General features: G+C 71.3%; 3 protein-coding genes across 4 annotated transcripts; 1 reads left to right on the plus strand and 2 right to left on the minus strand.

Moving 5' to 3' along the window:
• Positions 1 to 350: 350 nt before the first annotated feature.
• Positions 351 to 3,609, plus strand: KHK (ketohexokinase). Its single transcript, XM_059468939.1, has 8 exons — positions 351 to 480; positions 739 to 855; positions 996 to 1,130; positions 1,735 to 1,807; positions 1,978 to 2,124; positions 2,554 to 2,642; positions 2,711 to 2,868; positions 3,420 to 3,609. Exons 1-8 carry the CDS (start codon positions 365 to 367, stop codon positions 3,503 to 3,505), a joined length of 921 nt encoding a protein of 306 aa, XP_059324922.1. The 5' UTR covers positions 351 to 364; the 3' UTR covers positions 3,506 to 3,609.
• Positions 3,610 to 3,715: 106 nt separating this feature from the next.
• CGREF1 (cell growth regulator with EF-hand domain 1) lies at positions 3,716 to 7,109 on the minus strand. The gene is made up of 6 exons (XM_059469084.1): positions 7,082 to 7,109; positions 6,525 to 6,621; positions 5,352 to 5,423; positions 4,670 to 4,740; positions 4,467 to 4,588; positions 3,716 to 4,390 (listed from the first exon to the last, which is right to left on the minus strand). The coding sequence occupies exons 2-6, from the start codon at positions 6,605 to 6,607 to the stop codon at positions 3,851 to 3,853; spliced, it is 888 nt and encodes a 295-aa protein (XP_059325067.1). The 5' UTR covers positions 6,608 to 6,621; positions 7,082 to 7,109; the 3' UTR covers positions 3,716 to 3,850.
• Positions 7,110 to 7,583: 474 nt separating this feature from the next.
• On the minus strand, positions 7,584 to 12,503 carry PREB (prolactin regulatory element binding). Of its 2 annotated transcripts, none has more exons than XM_059468574.1 (9): positions 12,363 to 12,503; positions 11,770 to 11,962; positions 10,254 to 10,480; positions 9,689 to 9,769; positions 9,490 to 9,614; positions 8,631 to 8,804; positions 8,491 to 8,563; positions 8,262 to 8,421; positions 7,584 to 7,963 (listed from the first exon to the last, which is right to left on the minus strand). In XM_059468574.1, exons 1-9 carry the CDS (start codon positions 12,495 to 12,497, stop codon positions 7,869 to 7,871), a joined length of 1,263 nt encoding a protein of 420 aa, XP_059324557.1. In that variant the 5' UTR covers positions 12,498 to 12,503; the 3' UTR covers positions 7,584 to 7,868. The 2 variants fall into 2 exon arrangements, with proteins under 2 accessions (XP_059324557.1, XP_059324556.1); XM_059468573.1 differs by having other exon boundaries at positions 9,490 to 9,617.
• Between the last annotated feature and the right edge of the window lie 372 nt (positions 12,504 to 12,875).

Raw genomic sequence — 12,875 nt, forward strand, 5'->3', positions numbered from 1 at the left:
TGTGTGTCCCTGTGTCCGTCTGTCCCTGTGTCCGTCTGTCCCTGTGTCCATCTGTCCGCGTGTGTCCATCTTTCCCCGTGTCCATGTCCCCCGTGTCCGTCTGTCCCCGTGTCCGTCTGTCCCCGTGCCCGGTCCCGCCGCGCGCGCGCCCTTCCCCGTGGGGGCGTGGCCGGGGCGGACCCACATGGCCACGCCCCCTGAGGGCCCGGCGAGGCGGGGGGCGCTGATTGGCGGCGGCGCGAGGGGCGGGGCCAGGGCTGTGCCCGTTCCGGGCGCGGTTCCGTCCCCGTGCCCGTCCCTGTCCCTGACCCGGTCCCGCCCCTGTCCCGGTCCTGGCCCCGGTCCCGCCCGGCAGAGGCCCGGGATGGCGGCAGCGGCGGGCGGCGCGGCGGAGAAGCGGCGGATCATGTGCGTGGGGCTGGTGTGCCTGGACATCATCAGCGTGGTGGAGGCTTTCCCGGCCGAGGACTCCGACACCAGGTACCGGCACCGGGGTGCCCGGTGTGCCCGCACGGGCCCCGTGCCCACAGCAGCTCCCGCCAGGTACCGGCAGCGGGATGCCCGGTGTGCCCGCACGGGCCCCGTGCCCACGGCAGCCCCCGCCAGGTACCGGCACCGGGGGTGCCCGGTGTGCCCGCACGGGCCCCGTGCCCACGGCAGCCCCCGCCAGGTACCGGCACCGGGGGTGCCCGGTGTGCCCGCACGGGCCCCGTGCCCACGGCAGCTCCCGCCCCGCAGGTGCCTCTCTCAGCGCTGGCAGCGCGGCGGGAACGCCTCCAACTCGTGCACGGTGCTGGCGCTGCTGGGAGCGCCCTGCGCCTTCATGGGCTCGCTGGCGCCCGGGCCCGCCGCTGAGTAAGTGCGGTGCGGGATGTGCGGGGCTCCCGCACCCACGGGGCACCGGCGCTCCACGGGCCCCTCGGCGCGGCTCCCGGCCGCCCGCCCGTCCCCCGGCTCCGGTGGCGGCCCTCAGCCCGCTCCCCGTCCGCTCTCAGCTTCATCGCGGCGGATTTCCAGCGCCGGGGGGTGGACACGGCACACGTGGCGTGGCAGCCCCGCGGAGAGGTGCCCTGCGCCTGCTGCCTCGTCAACGCGGCCAGCGGCTCCCGCACCATCGTCCTGCACGACACGTAAGGGCGGCGGGGGCAGCGCTGGGCTCTGCCGGCTCCGGGCGCTGCCAGCCCTGCCCCGAGGGTCCCTCCGCTGCCTGCCGGGGCTGCCGAGGGCCGGATGGGGCGAGTGGCCGTGATCCCGCAGCCCTGTCACCTTTGGTGTCCCCGCAGCCCTGTCACGGCCCGCGTCCCCGCAGCCCTGTCACCGCCGGTGCCGCTGCCGGGACCGGAGCTGGTATCCCCACACGGAGGTGGGCACTGGGGGTGATATCCCCACACGGAGGTGGGGACCGGAGCTGGTATCCCCACACGGAGGTGGGCACTGGGGTGATATCCCCCGCTCTGCAGTGCGGGACAGCCGGTAGGGCCCCGCGGGGATAACCCGGCTCCCTCAGCCGTGCCAGGGGGGTTCAGGGGCTGCTGGGCACGGCTGACCCCAGGCCACAGCTGCGCTGCCCTTCAGTCCAGCTCAGGGCGCCGTCATTAATGATTGAGCCGGCGGTGCCGCCTCGGGACCTCTGTCCCGGTGCCGTGGGGCCCTCCGCGGCCCCCGGGGCTGCCCTTCGGCCCGGGCACGGCACAGGCGGAGGGTCCCCATGTCCCCCCGGCCTCCGTCCCACAGGAAGCTGCCCGACGTGACAGCCCGCGACTTCGAGCGCGTCGACCTCTCCCAGTACAGGTGGATCCACTTCGAGGTGAGCCCGAGGCTCGGGGCGTGCTGGGGGACCCCCGGCGCTGGGGAAAATCCCTCGGGCTGTGCCTGAGCCGGGGACCGGAGGGGATCCCTCGGTCTGGGGGACATCCCCAGTGAGGGAGCACCCCCGGCACCGGCGATGCCCCGGTGATGCCGGAGCCGGGTCCGCAGGCCCGGAACGCGGCGGAGCAGGGCGCGATGCTGGAGCGGCTGGAGCGGTACAACCGGGCGGCGGCGCCGGAGCGGCGGGTCCGGGTCTCGGTGGAGCTGGAGAAGCCGCGGGAGGAGCTGCTGCCGCTGATGGGGCGGGGACAAGTGGTGCGGGGCCGGGGCCATGGGCGGGATCCCCTGTCCCGATCGCCTGTCCTGATCACCTGTCCCTATTAACCACCCTGATCCCCTGTCCCAATCGCCTGTCCCCATTACCTGTCCCGATCCCCTGTCCCGACCCCCTGTCCCGACCCCCTGTCCCGGGCGAGGCCAAAGGCGTGGCGGGGGCGAGGTCGGACAGGAGCGGTCAGAGCTGCGGGAGTTGGGATTCCTGCTCCGGGGGAGTCAGGCTCGGGACGTGCAGGGGTGGGTTTGGATCGAGGGGTGCGGGCGGGGTCCGGGAGCTCAGGGTGGGCTCTGGGAGCTCAGGCGGGGTCAGGGAGCTCAGGAGGGCTCTGGGGACCCCACCAGGGCACAGATCTCACCGCAGCGGGCTGGGGGTACCGGGACTGCCCCTCCCCAGCCCCTCTCCCGCAGGTGTTCATCAGCAAGGACCTGGCCCGGCACTTCGGGTACCGATCGGCCCCCGAGGCGCTGCGGGGGCTGCGGGGCCGCATCCAGCCAGGGTAGGGGCGTACCCGAGAGGGGCCGGGGGGCACACGGTGCGCCCCAGACCCACCTCACACTCCCCCAGGGCCACGCTGATCTGCGCCTGGGCTGAGGAGGGCGCCGATGCCTTGGGGCCCGACGGGCAGCTGGTGCACTCGGACGCCTTCCCCCCAGAGACCCTGGTGGACACGCTGGGCGCTGGGGACACCTTCAACGCCGCCGTCATCTTTGCGCTCGCAGAAGGTGGGCACAGACGTGGCACGGCCGCAGTTCAGTTTGGCACAGGCACAGTTCAGTTTGGCACGGCCACGGTTCAGTTTGGCACAGCCACGGTTCAGTTTGGCACAGCCACGGTTCAGTTTGGCACGGCCACAGCACGGGCACGGTTCAGTTTGGCATGGCCGCAGCTCAGTTTGGCACAGCCACGGTTCAGTTTGGCACGGCCACGGTTCAGTTTGGCACAGCCGCAGCACAGCCACGGCTCAGTTTGGCACGGCCGCGGCTCAGTTTGGCATGGCTGTGGTTCAGTTTGGCATGGCCATGGTTCAGTTTGGCACAGCCACGGTTCAGTTTAGCATTGCATGGCCACAGCTCAGTTTGGCACGGCCACAGCACAGCCATGGCTCAGTTTGGCACAGCCACGGCTCAGTTTGGCACGGCTGCAGCACAGCCATGGCTCAGTTTAGCATGGCCATGGCTCAGTTTGGCACGGCCGCAGCACAGCCACAGCTCAGTTTGGCACAGCCACAGCTCAGTTTGGCACGGCCGCGGTTCATCCCGGGCCCCATCCGCAGGGAGCAGCCTGCAGGACGCCCTCACCTTCGGCTGCCGGATCGCAGGCAGGAAATGCGGGATCCAGGGCTTCGATGGCATCGTCTGAGCGCGTGCCTGGAGAGCTCTGCAGGGCCCGGGCACAGCCCTGCACCAGCGACACTGCACATCTCCACTGCACCCAGAACCCCCAATAAACCCCCCCGCGCACCACTGCTGCCTCCCGTGTCCCCTGGCCGTGCCCCTCTGTGCCCTGGCTGGCTCCCACTGCCCCAGGGATGCACTGAGCACAGCCAAGGTCACCTGCAGTGCCTCTATTTCTCCATCAATGCGTTACAGAGGAGACCCCAGCCCTCCCTGGCCCCAGCAGCCCGGCCAGGGCCATCCCCCTGCCCCTCTGTGCCCTGAGCAGGGCAGGGAGCAGCCGGGGCATTGCACCCCACAGCCCCCCTGCCTACCCCTCGCCATGGTCCCTCCAGGCTGGGGCTGCCTGCTCGTCCTCAGGGCCTTCAGCCTCAGGGGCTTCCTCTTCCTCTGGGGCATCACTACTGGGGGCTTGGGCCCCAGGGACGACTTCTGCCTCCACGGCCTCAGCATTGGGAGATTCCACCTCGAGGGATTCCAGCTTGGGGGCTCCAGCCTCAGGGGCTCCATCCTGGGGCTCTCCAGCCTCAGGGGCTCCAGTCTGAGAGGCTCCATCCTCAGACACTCCAGTCTGGGGCTCTCCATCCTCAGACACTCCAGTCTGGGGCTCTCCAGCCTCAGGGACTGCCTGTCCTGGGCTTTTCAACCCCAGGTCCTGCCTTGGCACCTCAGTGCCCTCCCCAGGCACAGCCCCAAGCCCTGCCTGCTGCTCCAGTGGGGGCTCTCCTGGGGGACCCCTGTCCTGGCCAGACAAGGGCGCCTCGGGGGGGTCCAGCAGCTCGGAGGGGTCCAGCAGCCCATCCCCATTCAGGTCCTGCCTTGCCAGGGCTTTGTCCACCAGCGCAGCCACCTGCAGCGATGGGGATCAGGATGAGGGCTGGGCCCAGGGCTCAGGGGGGCGTGAGGAGCCGTCCCTTGGCACCCACCGTGTCGGGGTCTGGCTGCCCCCCAGCCTGTGCCAGCACCGTGCCAAGCAACTGCAGCAGCTCCAGCCCGTCCAGGCGCCTGCTCTGGTCGTGGTCGTGGAGCACAAAGAGGTAGAGCAGGGCTGTGGGGCACGGGGGGCTGTGGGGCTGGGGTCCCTGGCTCTACCAGCCCCTCAGCCCCCATCACACCCCCATGGCCTTACCCTGCTGCCGTGTCATGGCCTGCACGTCCTGCTCCGGGGGCCCCAGGCTCTGCACGGCGCTCCAGAGCAGCCTGGGGGAGCAGGGCTGGGCTGGGGAGCACGGCAGGGCAGGCTGGGCACTGTCCCTGCCACCCCCGGGCTGTGCCCCCCGCCCCACGCTCAGCCCCGGGCCGGGGTGGGGGTCCCCAGGGCAGGGACTCACACCGGGGCAGGGATTCACACCGGGGCAGGGATTCACACCGGGGCAGGGATTCACACTCACCGGGGCAGGGATTCACACCAGGGCAGGAAATCACACTCACACCGGGGCAGGGATTCACACTCACACCAGGGCAGGGATTCACACCGGGGCAGGGATTCACACTCTAACACCAGGGCAGGCACTCACACTCACAGCAGGGCAGGCACTCACACACCAGGGCAGGGCAGGCACTCACACTCACACTCACACCAGGGCAGGGCAGGCACTCACACTCACACACATCAGGGCAGGGCAGGCACACACACTCACACTCACACCAGGGCAGGGCAGGCACTCATACTCACACTCACACCAGGGCAGGCACTCACACTCACACTCACACTCACACCAGGGCAGGGCAGGCACTCACACTCACACTCACACCAGGGCAGGCACTCACACTCACACTCACACTCACGGCAGGGCAGGGCAGGCACTCACAGCAGGGCCGGCGGCTCCGGGCTCAGTGGGTCGGGATGGGGATCCACGGTTGTGACCACGGGGGGCTCAGGCCTGGCCGAGAGACAGGGCTTGGTCCCCTGTGCCCTGGGGCTGCCCACCAGGCCTGATGCCCCCCACACACGGCCCCCACGGATCCAGGGGTCCCAGCCCTCGCTGTGCAGCTCGGGCCCCCGTGTTTGCCCCTGCCATGGCCACCTTGAGCTCCCCCTGTACCCCTGCAGCCACGGAAACACCACAGCTCTGCCTTCCTTTGGCTGTGTGCTCCCCACAGCTCTGCCTCCCCTGTGCCCCACAGCTCTGCCTTCCCTTGGCTGTGTGCTCCCCACAGCTCTGCCTCCCCTGTGCCCCACAGCTCTGCCTTCCCTTGGCTGTGTGCTCCCCACAGCTCTGCCTCCCCTGTGCCCCATAGCTCTGCCTTCCCTGTGCCCCACAGCTCTGCCTTCCCTGTGCCCCACAGCTCTGCCTTCCCTTGGCTGTGTGCTCCCCACAGCTCTGCCTCCCCTGTGCCCCATAGCTCTGCCTTCCCTGTGCCCCACAGCTCTGCCTTCCCTTGTACTTCCACAGCTCTGCCTTCCCTGTGCCCCACAGCTCTGCCTTCCCTTGTACTTCCACAGCTCTGCCTCCCCTGTGCCCCACAGCTCTGCCTCCCCTGTGCCCCACAGCTCTGCCTCCCCTGTGCCCCACAGCTCTGCCTTCCCTGTGCCCCACAGCTCTGCCTTCCCTTGTACTTCCACAGCTCTGCCTCCCCTGTGCCCCACAGCTCTGCCTTCCCTTGTACTTCCACAGCTCTGCCTCCCCTGTGCCCCACAGCTCTGCCTCCCCTGTGCCCCACAGCTCTGCCTTCCCTGTGCCCCACAGCTCTGCCTTCCCTTGTACTTCCACAGCTCTGCCTCCCCTGTGCCCCACAGCTCTGCCTTCCCTTGTACTTCCACAGCTCTGCCTCCCCTGTGCCCCACAGCTCTGCCTCCCCTGTGCCCCACAGCTCTGCCTTCCCTTGTACTTCCACAGCTCTGCCTTCCCTGTGCCCCACAGCTCTGCCTTCCCTTGTACTTCCACAGCTCTGCCTTCCCTGTGCCCCACAGCTCTGCCTTCCCTTGTACTTCCACAGCTCTGCCTTCCCTGTGCCCCACAGCTCTGCCTGTGTCCCGGTACCTGTTGGTGCCCGCCCTGGGGGCAGCCCACGCCGCTGGCCCCAGCACCAGGAGCAGGAGCAGCATCACCGGCGGGTTCCTCATCCCGCGACCTCGGGCTGCGGCAGGACGAGAACAGCGGACTCGAGAACGGCGGGCTGGGGCTGGCGCTGCCGGGGGTCGGGCCCGTGGGAACCCGGGAGAGGGGCGGGGGCTGTTCCGGGAGCTGCCCCGGTTCCCGCGCGGCGGCGGGGATGCGCTAGCACGGCCGGGAGGGTGCGCGGGGCACGGAGAGCGCGTGGGACCGGCAGGCGCTGCTCACCCAGGGCAGCCCCCGGTAAGCGCTCAGCCCGCACTGCCCAGCCCGGTACCGCCGGTGCCCCCGGTACGCACCCAGCCCAGCCCGGTACCGCCGGTGCCCCCGGTACGCACTCACCCCGGTACCGCCGGTGCCCCCGGTACGCACTCAGCCCAGCCCGGTACCGCCGGTGCCCCCGGTACGCACTCAGCCCAGCCCGGTACGCACTCAGCCCGCACAGCCCAGCCCGGTACCGCCGGTGCCCCCCGGTGCCCACTCACCCAGCCCCGTTCGCGTGTCGGTGCCGCCCGCCCCGCCCCGGGGCCACGTAGCCGACACGTCCCGGCGCTGCCACCGCCGCCGGGAGCGGCCCCGCCCGGCCCGGCCCCGCCGGGATTCGGCCGCACGCAGGTGCCCCGGGGCAGCACCGGGGTAACCGGGACCTGCCCCTCCAAACGGGCCCGGGATCCGTGATCACAGCAGGGACGGGGCCACGCAGGTGGGTGAGACCCCCCAAAGACCCCCAGGGTCCCGGGCAGAGCCGGGCCAGGCCAGCGGCACCGACCCCCGGCGCCGCAGCAGCACCGGGTCGGGCCGTGCCGGTACACGCGGCCCCGGGGGCCCCGGACAGCCAGCCCCCGTGCCTGACCGGCCCCGAGGGCACACCCGGCCCGGAGCCGGGGCCCCGGACAGCCAGTCCCCGTGCCACACCGAGGGCACACCCGTCCCGGATCACGGTGCCCCCAGCCCCGGGCGCGCTCCCCCAGCACGCGCGGACAGCACTGCCTTCATGCTCCAGTTTAATGGCAGCAGCAGGGCAGGGGCCAGCAGGACCCTCCTGTCCCGGGCTAGGAGATGGCCCTGTCCCGGGCCAGCCCTGCTCTGCTGCCAGCACGGTCCCACAGGGACGGAGCCCTGCGAGCCTCCCTGACCCGCGCCCGCTCCCCGAGCGCCAGCGGGGACAGCGGGGCCAGGGCTGGTCCCTCGTGTGCTTCACAGTCTGTGTGGGGTGGGGGGAGGCTGGGGGGTCCCTCCCGGTGCCAGGGGTCCCTCCGGGGGGGCAGGGGGCTACAGGAAGCCCGGGAAGGCGAGCTGCAGCAGCAGGATGGTGGCCACGATGAGCCCGGCACAGAGCAGCAGCAGCAGCCAGACAGGGAGGGAGCCTGTGGGACAGGAGGGGTCAGAGCAGGCTGCAGCCCCCAATGCAGAGGGGGCAGAGCAGGCTGCAGTGCAGCGCAGCCCCCAATGCAGAGGGGGCAGAGCAGGCTGCAGTGCAGTGCAGCCCCCAATGCAGAGGAGGCAGAGCAGGCTGCAGTGCAGTGTAGCCCCCAGTGCAGAGGGGGCAGAGCAGGCTGCAGCGCAGTGCAGCCCCCAATGCAGAGGGGGCAGAGCAGGCTGCAGTGCAGTGCAGCCCCCCTGCATGGAGGAGCAGAGGAGCCCCAGGGGCAGCCCCACACGTACGGCGGGTGGGCAGCAGGTGCAGCTTGCAGCGGCTGTCCACGGCCACGCTGAGCAGGGCGGCCTCGTGGCCCCCCAGCAGCTCCCGCCCGGGCCGGCTCTCGGGGACGAAGGCCACGTCTGTCACCACGATGCCGTGGGCCTCCTTCACGTAGTACAGCCTCTGGGGGCACACGGGAGGTGAGGGGCTGCGGGGGGAACCTGGGGCTGCCCCCAGCCCTGCCCCACTCACCTGCAGCGAGAAGGCAATGTGGATGGCCACGGAGCCCGTCACCGTGCCCAGCCCCAGGAACGTGCCCGAGTCGCTGTGAGGGGAGGACGGTGAGCGGGGCTGCCACGGCCCCCAGCCCGCACCCACCGGCCCTGGGCTACCTGATGGAGAGGCAGGAGACCACCTCGGAGCCGCAGGGCCGCGTCAGCAGCGGCAGGAAGCTCTTCCCATCCCACTTGGTCAGGTAGCAGGGCGGGGGGCGGCGCTCCCGCTTGTGGGGCACCTGCACCGTGTAGAGCCGCAGGGCCCCGGCACTGCCCTCCACGGCCCCAAACCTGCCACAGGGAGAGGGGCACGGGGGGAACGGGGCACGTGGGGTGCAGCCCCTCATCAGCACCAGTGTCCCGATCCCCACATGGCCCCAGCCCCCTCCACAGCCCCAAACCTGCCACAGGGAGAGGGGCACGGGGGGAATGGGGCACGTGGGGTGCAGCCCCTCATCAGCACCAGTGTCCCAGTTCACACCTAGCCCCAGCCCCCTCCCCCTACAGCTTCCAGCAGAGCCCAGGAGACCCCTTCCCACAGACCCAGCAGGAACAGTGACAGGGCAGGGCAGCAGCCAGGGGTGGCCCCTTCCCAGCCCCGTGGCTCCTCCCCACCTCCTGCCCCATGACCCAGCCCCAGCCCTGATGCCCACGGCCCCAGGCCCCTGCCCAGTCCCATGCCCCTCCCTGTTGCCCTGCCCAGCCCCAGTGCCCAGCCCTAACCCTCTGAGCTGTCCCCAGCTCTAGCTGCAGCTACCCAGCCCCATGCCCAGCTCCAGCACCCCTGCCCTGTCCCCCTGCCCAGTCCCAGTGCCCCAGCCCCAGCCCTCTGATGTGCCCCCAGCTCTCTCTGATCTGCCCAGCCCCAGTCCCAGCACCCCTGCCCTGTCCCCAGCCCTGACCCAGTGCCCCAGCTCCAGCCCTCTGAGCTGCCCCAGCTCTGTCTGAGCTGCCCAGCCCCGTGCCCAGCCCTCACCTGCACGCCTGGTAGCGATAGGCCTTGTCGGGGATGCCGGGCAGGTTCTCGTGCCAGCGCAGCCCTGTCACCAGCTGGTCCTGCTGCCACACGCAGCACTGGAAGTCCCTGCCCGCCGTCACCACCTGCTGCACACAGCACAGGGGTCTGAGGCCCCTCTCCTGCGGGCCCAGGGAGCTGGGGAGCCCCCGACACCCACCTTGTTGTCAGGGCCCAGAGCGATGTCCTCAATTTCCCCGTCGTGGGCTCTGAACTCCAATGTCTTCTTCATGCTGGGGAACTGCAGGGGCAGAGCTGGTGTGGGCACTGGGCAGGGCCAGGCCCTGCCGTGGTACCAGGCAGGCGTGGGGAGCAGCGTCAGGTGAGCACAGGTGCTGCCCATCCAGCCATCCCTGCCCAACGCCTGCTGCCATCCGCACGGCAACGGCAGCCACTGCTCCTCCGGGTCTGTCCCAGCTCCCCCTGCCCAGCCTGGTCCCCGTGCCCACCCTGGCTCCTCATGCCTGCCCTTCAATCCTCTGTGCCCACATCCATTCCCCCACGCCCCTTCTTTGCTCACCCACATCCTCCCAGCTCCCTGTGCCCACCCTGGCTTCCCCATGCGTGCCCTTCAACCCACTGTGCCCACATCCATTCCCCTACATCTCCCCACCTTCCCATGTCCTCCCAGCTCCCTGTGCCCACCTTGGCTCACCAGGCTCCCCTCAGCCCCGCTGCCCAGCCAGTGTCCCCGGCAGGTTGTGCCCCCAGCAGGCCGTGCCCACCTCCCAGAGGCGCAGGAAGCCGTCGGCGCCGCCGGTGGCCAGCAGGGCTCCGTCGGCGCTGAAGCGCACGGCCTTCTGCAGCGCGTCGGGGCTGAAGTCGGTGCGCACCCGCTGCAGGCTCTCCACCCTCACCTCGCGGGCCCGGCCCTGCGCGCCCTGGGCCCCGCCGCCGCCGCCGCCGCCGCCGCCGCCGCCCCGCCGCCGCCGCGGGCCCTTGTCGCCGCTGCCTGCGGGGCGCACGGCTGGCACCGGCCTGACAGGGGCTGCCCTCCCCAGAGCGCCCTGCAGCCCCACGGCGTGCCCCACGGCACCCAGGATCCCCATGGCCTGCCCCACAGTCCCACGGCTACTCACACCCTGCCCCACAGCCCCCCACACCCTGCCCCACGGCACCCAGGCTCCCCCAGCCTGCCCCATGGCACCCACAGCTCCCCATGCCCTGCCCCACAGCCCCACGGCTCCCCACACCCTGCCCTACGGCACCCACAGCTCCCCACGGCCTGCCCCATGGTTCCCCACGGCCTGCCCCAAGGCCCCACGGCTCCCCACTCCCTGCCCCACAGCATCACAGCTCCCCATGCCCTGCCCCACAGCCCTACGGCTCCTCACTCCCTGTTCCACAGCCCCCTGGCTCCCCTCCACAGCCCCACGGCTCCCCACACCCTGCCCCATGGCCCCATGGCTCCCCATGCCCTGTCCCACAGCCCCCTGGCCCCCCACACCCTGCCCCACAGCCTCACAGCTCCCCATAGCCTACCCCACAGCCCCACGGCTCTCCGTGGCACCCAGGCTCCCCATGTCCTGCCCCACACCCCATGGCACCCCACACCCTGCCCTACAGCCCCACAGCTCCCCTCGCCCTGCCCCACAGCCCCACGGCCCCACACCCTGCCCCATGGCCCCATGGCTCCCCAGGCCCTGCCCCACTGCACCCAGGCTCCCCACAGCACCCCGGGCAGGCACAGGGGGCAGGTCTATGACAGTGATGGAGGGGTTCAGGGCAATGCCCATCCCCAAGCCACCCCACAGAGCCCCCCAGCTCCCCCCCACTCCCTGCCCTCCAGCACCCAGGGCAGGCACAGGGTGGGCATGGGAGGTCCACAGCTGTGCCCCAGCCCCAAAGCACCCCACAGCCCCCCACACTCTGGCCATAGCATCCAGGGATGGGGGGCACAGGGGAGCCCCAGGGAAGTGTCCCATCCCCAAAGCTCACCATGGTACCCAGGGCAAGCACATACAAGGTTCAGGACAGACAGGCAGGGGTTCAAGGCAGTGCCCCATCCCCAAGCTACCCCACAGACCCCACATCCTGCCCCATGGCACCCAAGGGGAGGGGATTCAGGGCAGGCACAGGGGAGACCCAGGGTGGGCACGGGGTTGTTCACAGAATGCCTTATCTCCACAACACCCTTCACCCTCCCCACAGCATGCAAGGCAGACAGGAGGGGAGTTCCGGGCCATCCCCAAGGCACAGCACAGCCCCGGGGCAAGCACTTCACACGGAGCAGCGTCTCACCGTCCTTGCCGGCCGCGCCCGGAGCCTCGGGCTCCTGCAGGCTGAAGCGCAGGATGTGGCAGCTGTTGTCCTGCCCGGCGGCAATGACGTCCCCGGCCAGCGCCATGGTCATGGTGGCGCGGGTTTCGGTGTCGTGGCAGTGCAGCAGCGAGGCGCTGAGCTGCCCGCCGATCTGCTCCAGCTGCAGGAAGTGCTGCGGGCCGGGAGGAGCGGTCACGGCCCGGCCGCGGGGGCTGCCCGGGACACCCGCGCCTCCGCACCGCACACCCGCGGCCCGGACACCGCAAACCCCCCGGGCCCCGCCGTGTCAGACCCGTCCCCGAACCCCTCCGCACCCCGCACAGCACAAACCCCGCAGAACCTCCCCGCGCCAGACCCCCACACACACCCGGGCCCCTCCGCACCGCATCCCACACCCGCACCGAGGCCCCGCCGCGTCAGGCCCCCACACACTCCCGGGCCTCTCCGCCCTGCACAGCCGGGTCCCACACCCGCACCCAGGCCCCGCCGCGTCAGGCCCCCACACACCCGGGTCCTTCCGCCCCCTCAGCCCCCCGCGCCCCTGTCCCCACACCCCGTCCCGCTCCCCGCACCACGCCATTGCGGATGCCGGTCTTGGCGGCGCCGCCGCCGCCGGCGGTGATGGCGAGCGGGCGCCGCGGGTGCAGGCGCACGGTGTAGAGCGGGAACGGCGCCCGGTACAGCTCGGCGGGACGCCGGGGCGCCATGGCACGGACGTGGCGTCAGCGCGCCGTGACGTCACGCGCTGCTGCGTCACGCCCCGCCACCCGCCGGGGGTGTGGCTAACAGGCAGGGGGCGTGGCCACGAGGGCACGGGGGGCGGGGACAGCGGGGACATCCCGGGAATGGGGGGGACACGGACCGGGGATCCCGGGGGGACAGCAGGGACAGCCCGGTGCTGGGAGGGACACGGACCGGGGATCCCGGGGGGACAGCGGGGACATCCCGGGAATGGGGGAGGACACGGACCGGGGATCCCGGGGGGACAGCAGGGACAGCCCGGTGCTGGGGGAAATGGCGGCTCCTAGGGGGCAGTGGGACCCCCAAACCTGGGGATACCCCCGTGCTGTGGCCCCATGGGGACC

Source organism: Ammospiza nelsoni, chromosome 3 (assembly GCF_027579445.1).
Source record: "Ammospiza nelsoni isolate bAmmNel1 chromosome 3, bAmmNel1.pri, whole genome shotgun sequence".
Classification (NCBI taxonomy): domain Eukaryota; kingdom Metazoa; phylum Chordata; class Aves; order Passeriformes; family Passerellidae; genus Ammospiza; species Ammospiza nelsoni.

What these genes read in the sequence shown, in the direction of transcription:
- KHK (XM_059468939.1), top strand. Translation starts at nt 365, where the DNA reads ATGGCGGCAGCGGCGGGCGGCGCGGCGGAGAAGCGGCGGATCATGTGC. An exon ending in GCCGAGGACTCCGACACCAG is followed by an intron (nt 481 to 738) that starts GTACCGGCACCG and finishes CCCGCCCCGCAG; the next exon opens with GTGCCTCTCTCAGCGCTGGC. An exon ending in CGGGGCCGCATCCAGCCAGG is followed by an intron (nt 2,643 to 2,710) that starts GTAGGGGCGTAC and finishes ACACTCCCCCAG; the next exon opens with GGCCACGCTGATCTGCGCCT.
- PREB (XM_059468573.1), bottom strand. Translation starts at nt 12,497, where the DNA reads ATGGCGCCCCGGCGTCCCGCCGAGCTGTACCGGGCGCCGTTCCCGCTC. An exon ending in CCGGCATCCGCAATGGCGTG is followed by an intron (nt 11,963 to 12,362) that starts GTGCGGGGAGCG and finishes CCCGGCCCGCAG; the next exon opens with CACTTCCTGCAGCTGGAGCA. An exon ending in GGGCGCGGCCGGCAAGGACG is followed by an intron (nt 10,481 to 11,769) that starts GTGAGACGCTGC and finishes TGCGCCCCGCAG; the next exon opens with GCAGCGGCGACAAGGGCCCG.
- CGREF1 (XM_059469084.1), bottom strand. Translation starts at nt 6,607, where the DNA reads ATGAGGAACCCGCCGGTGATGCTGCTCCTGCTCCTGGTGCTGGGGCCA. An exon ending in CCCAGGGCGGGCACCAACAG is followed by an intron (nt 5,424 to 6,524) that starts GTACCGGGACAC and finishes TCTCTCGGCCAG; the next exon opens with GCCTGAGCCCCCCGTGGTCA. An exon ending in CCGGAGCCGCCGGCCCTGCT is followed by an intron (nt 4,741 to 5,351) that starts GTGAGTGCCTGC and finishes CTGCTCCCCCAG; the next exon opens with GCTGCTCTGGAGCGCCGTGC.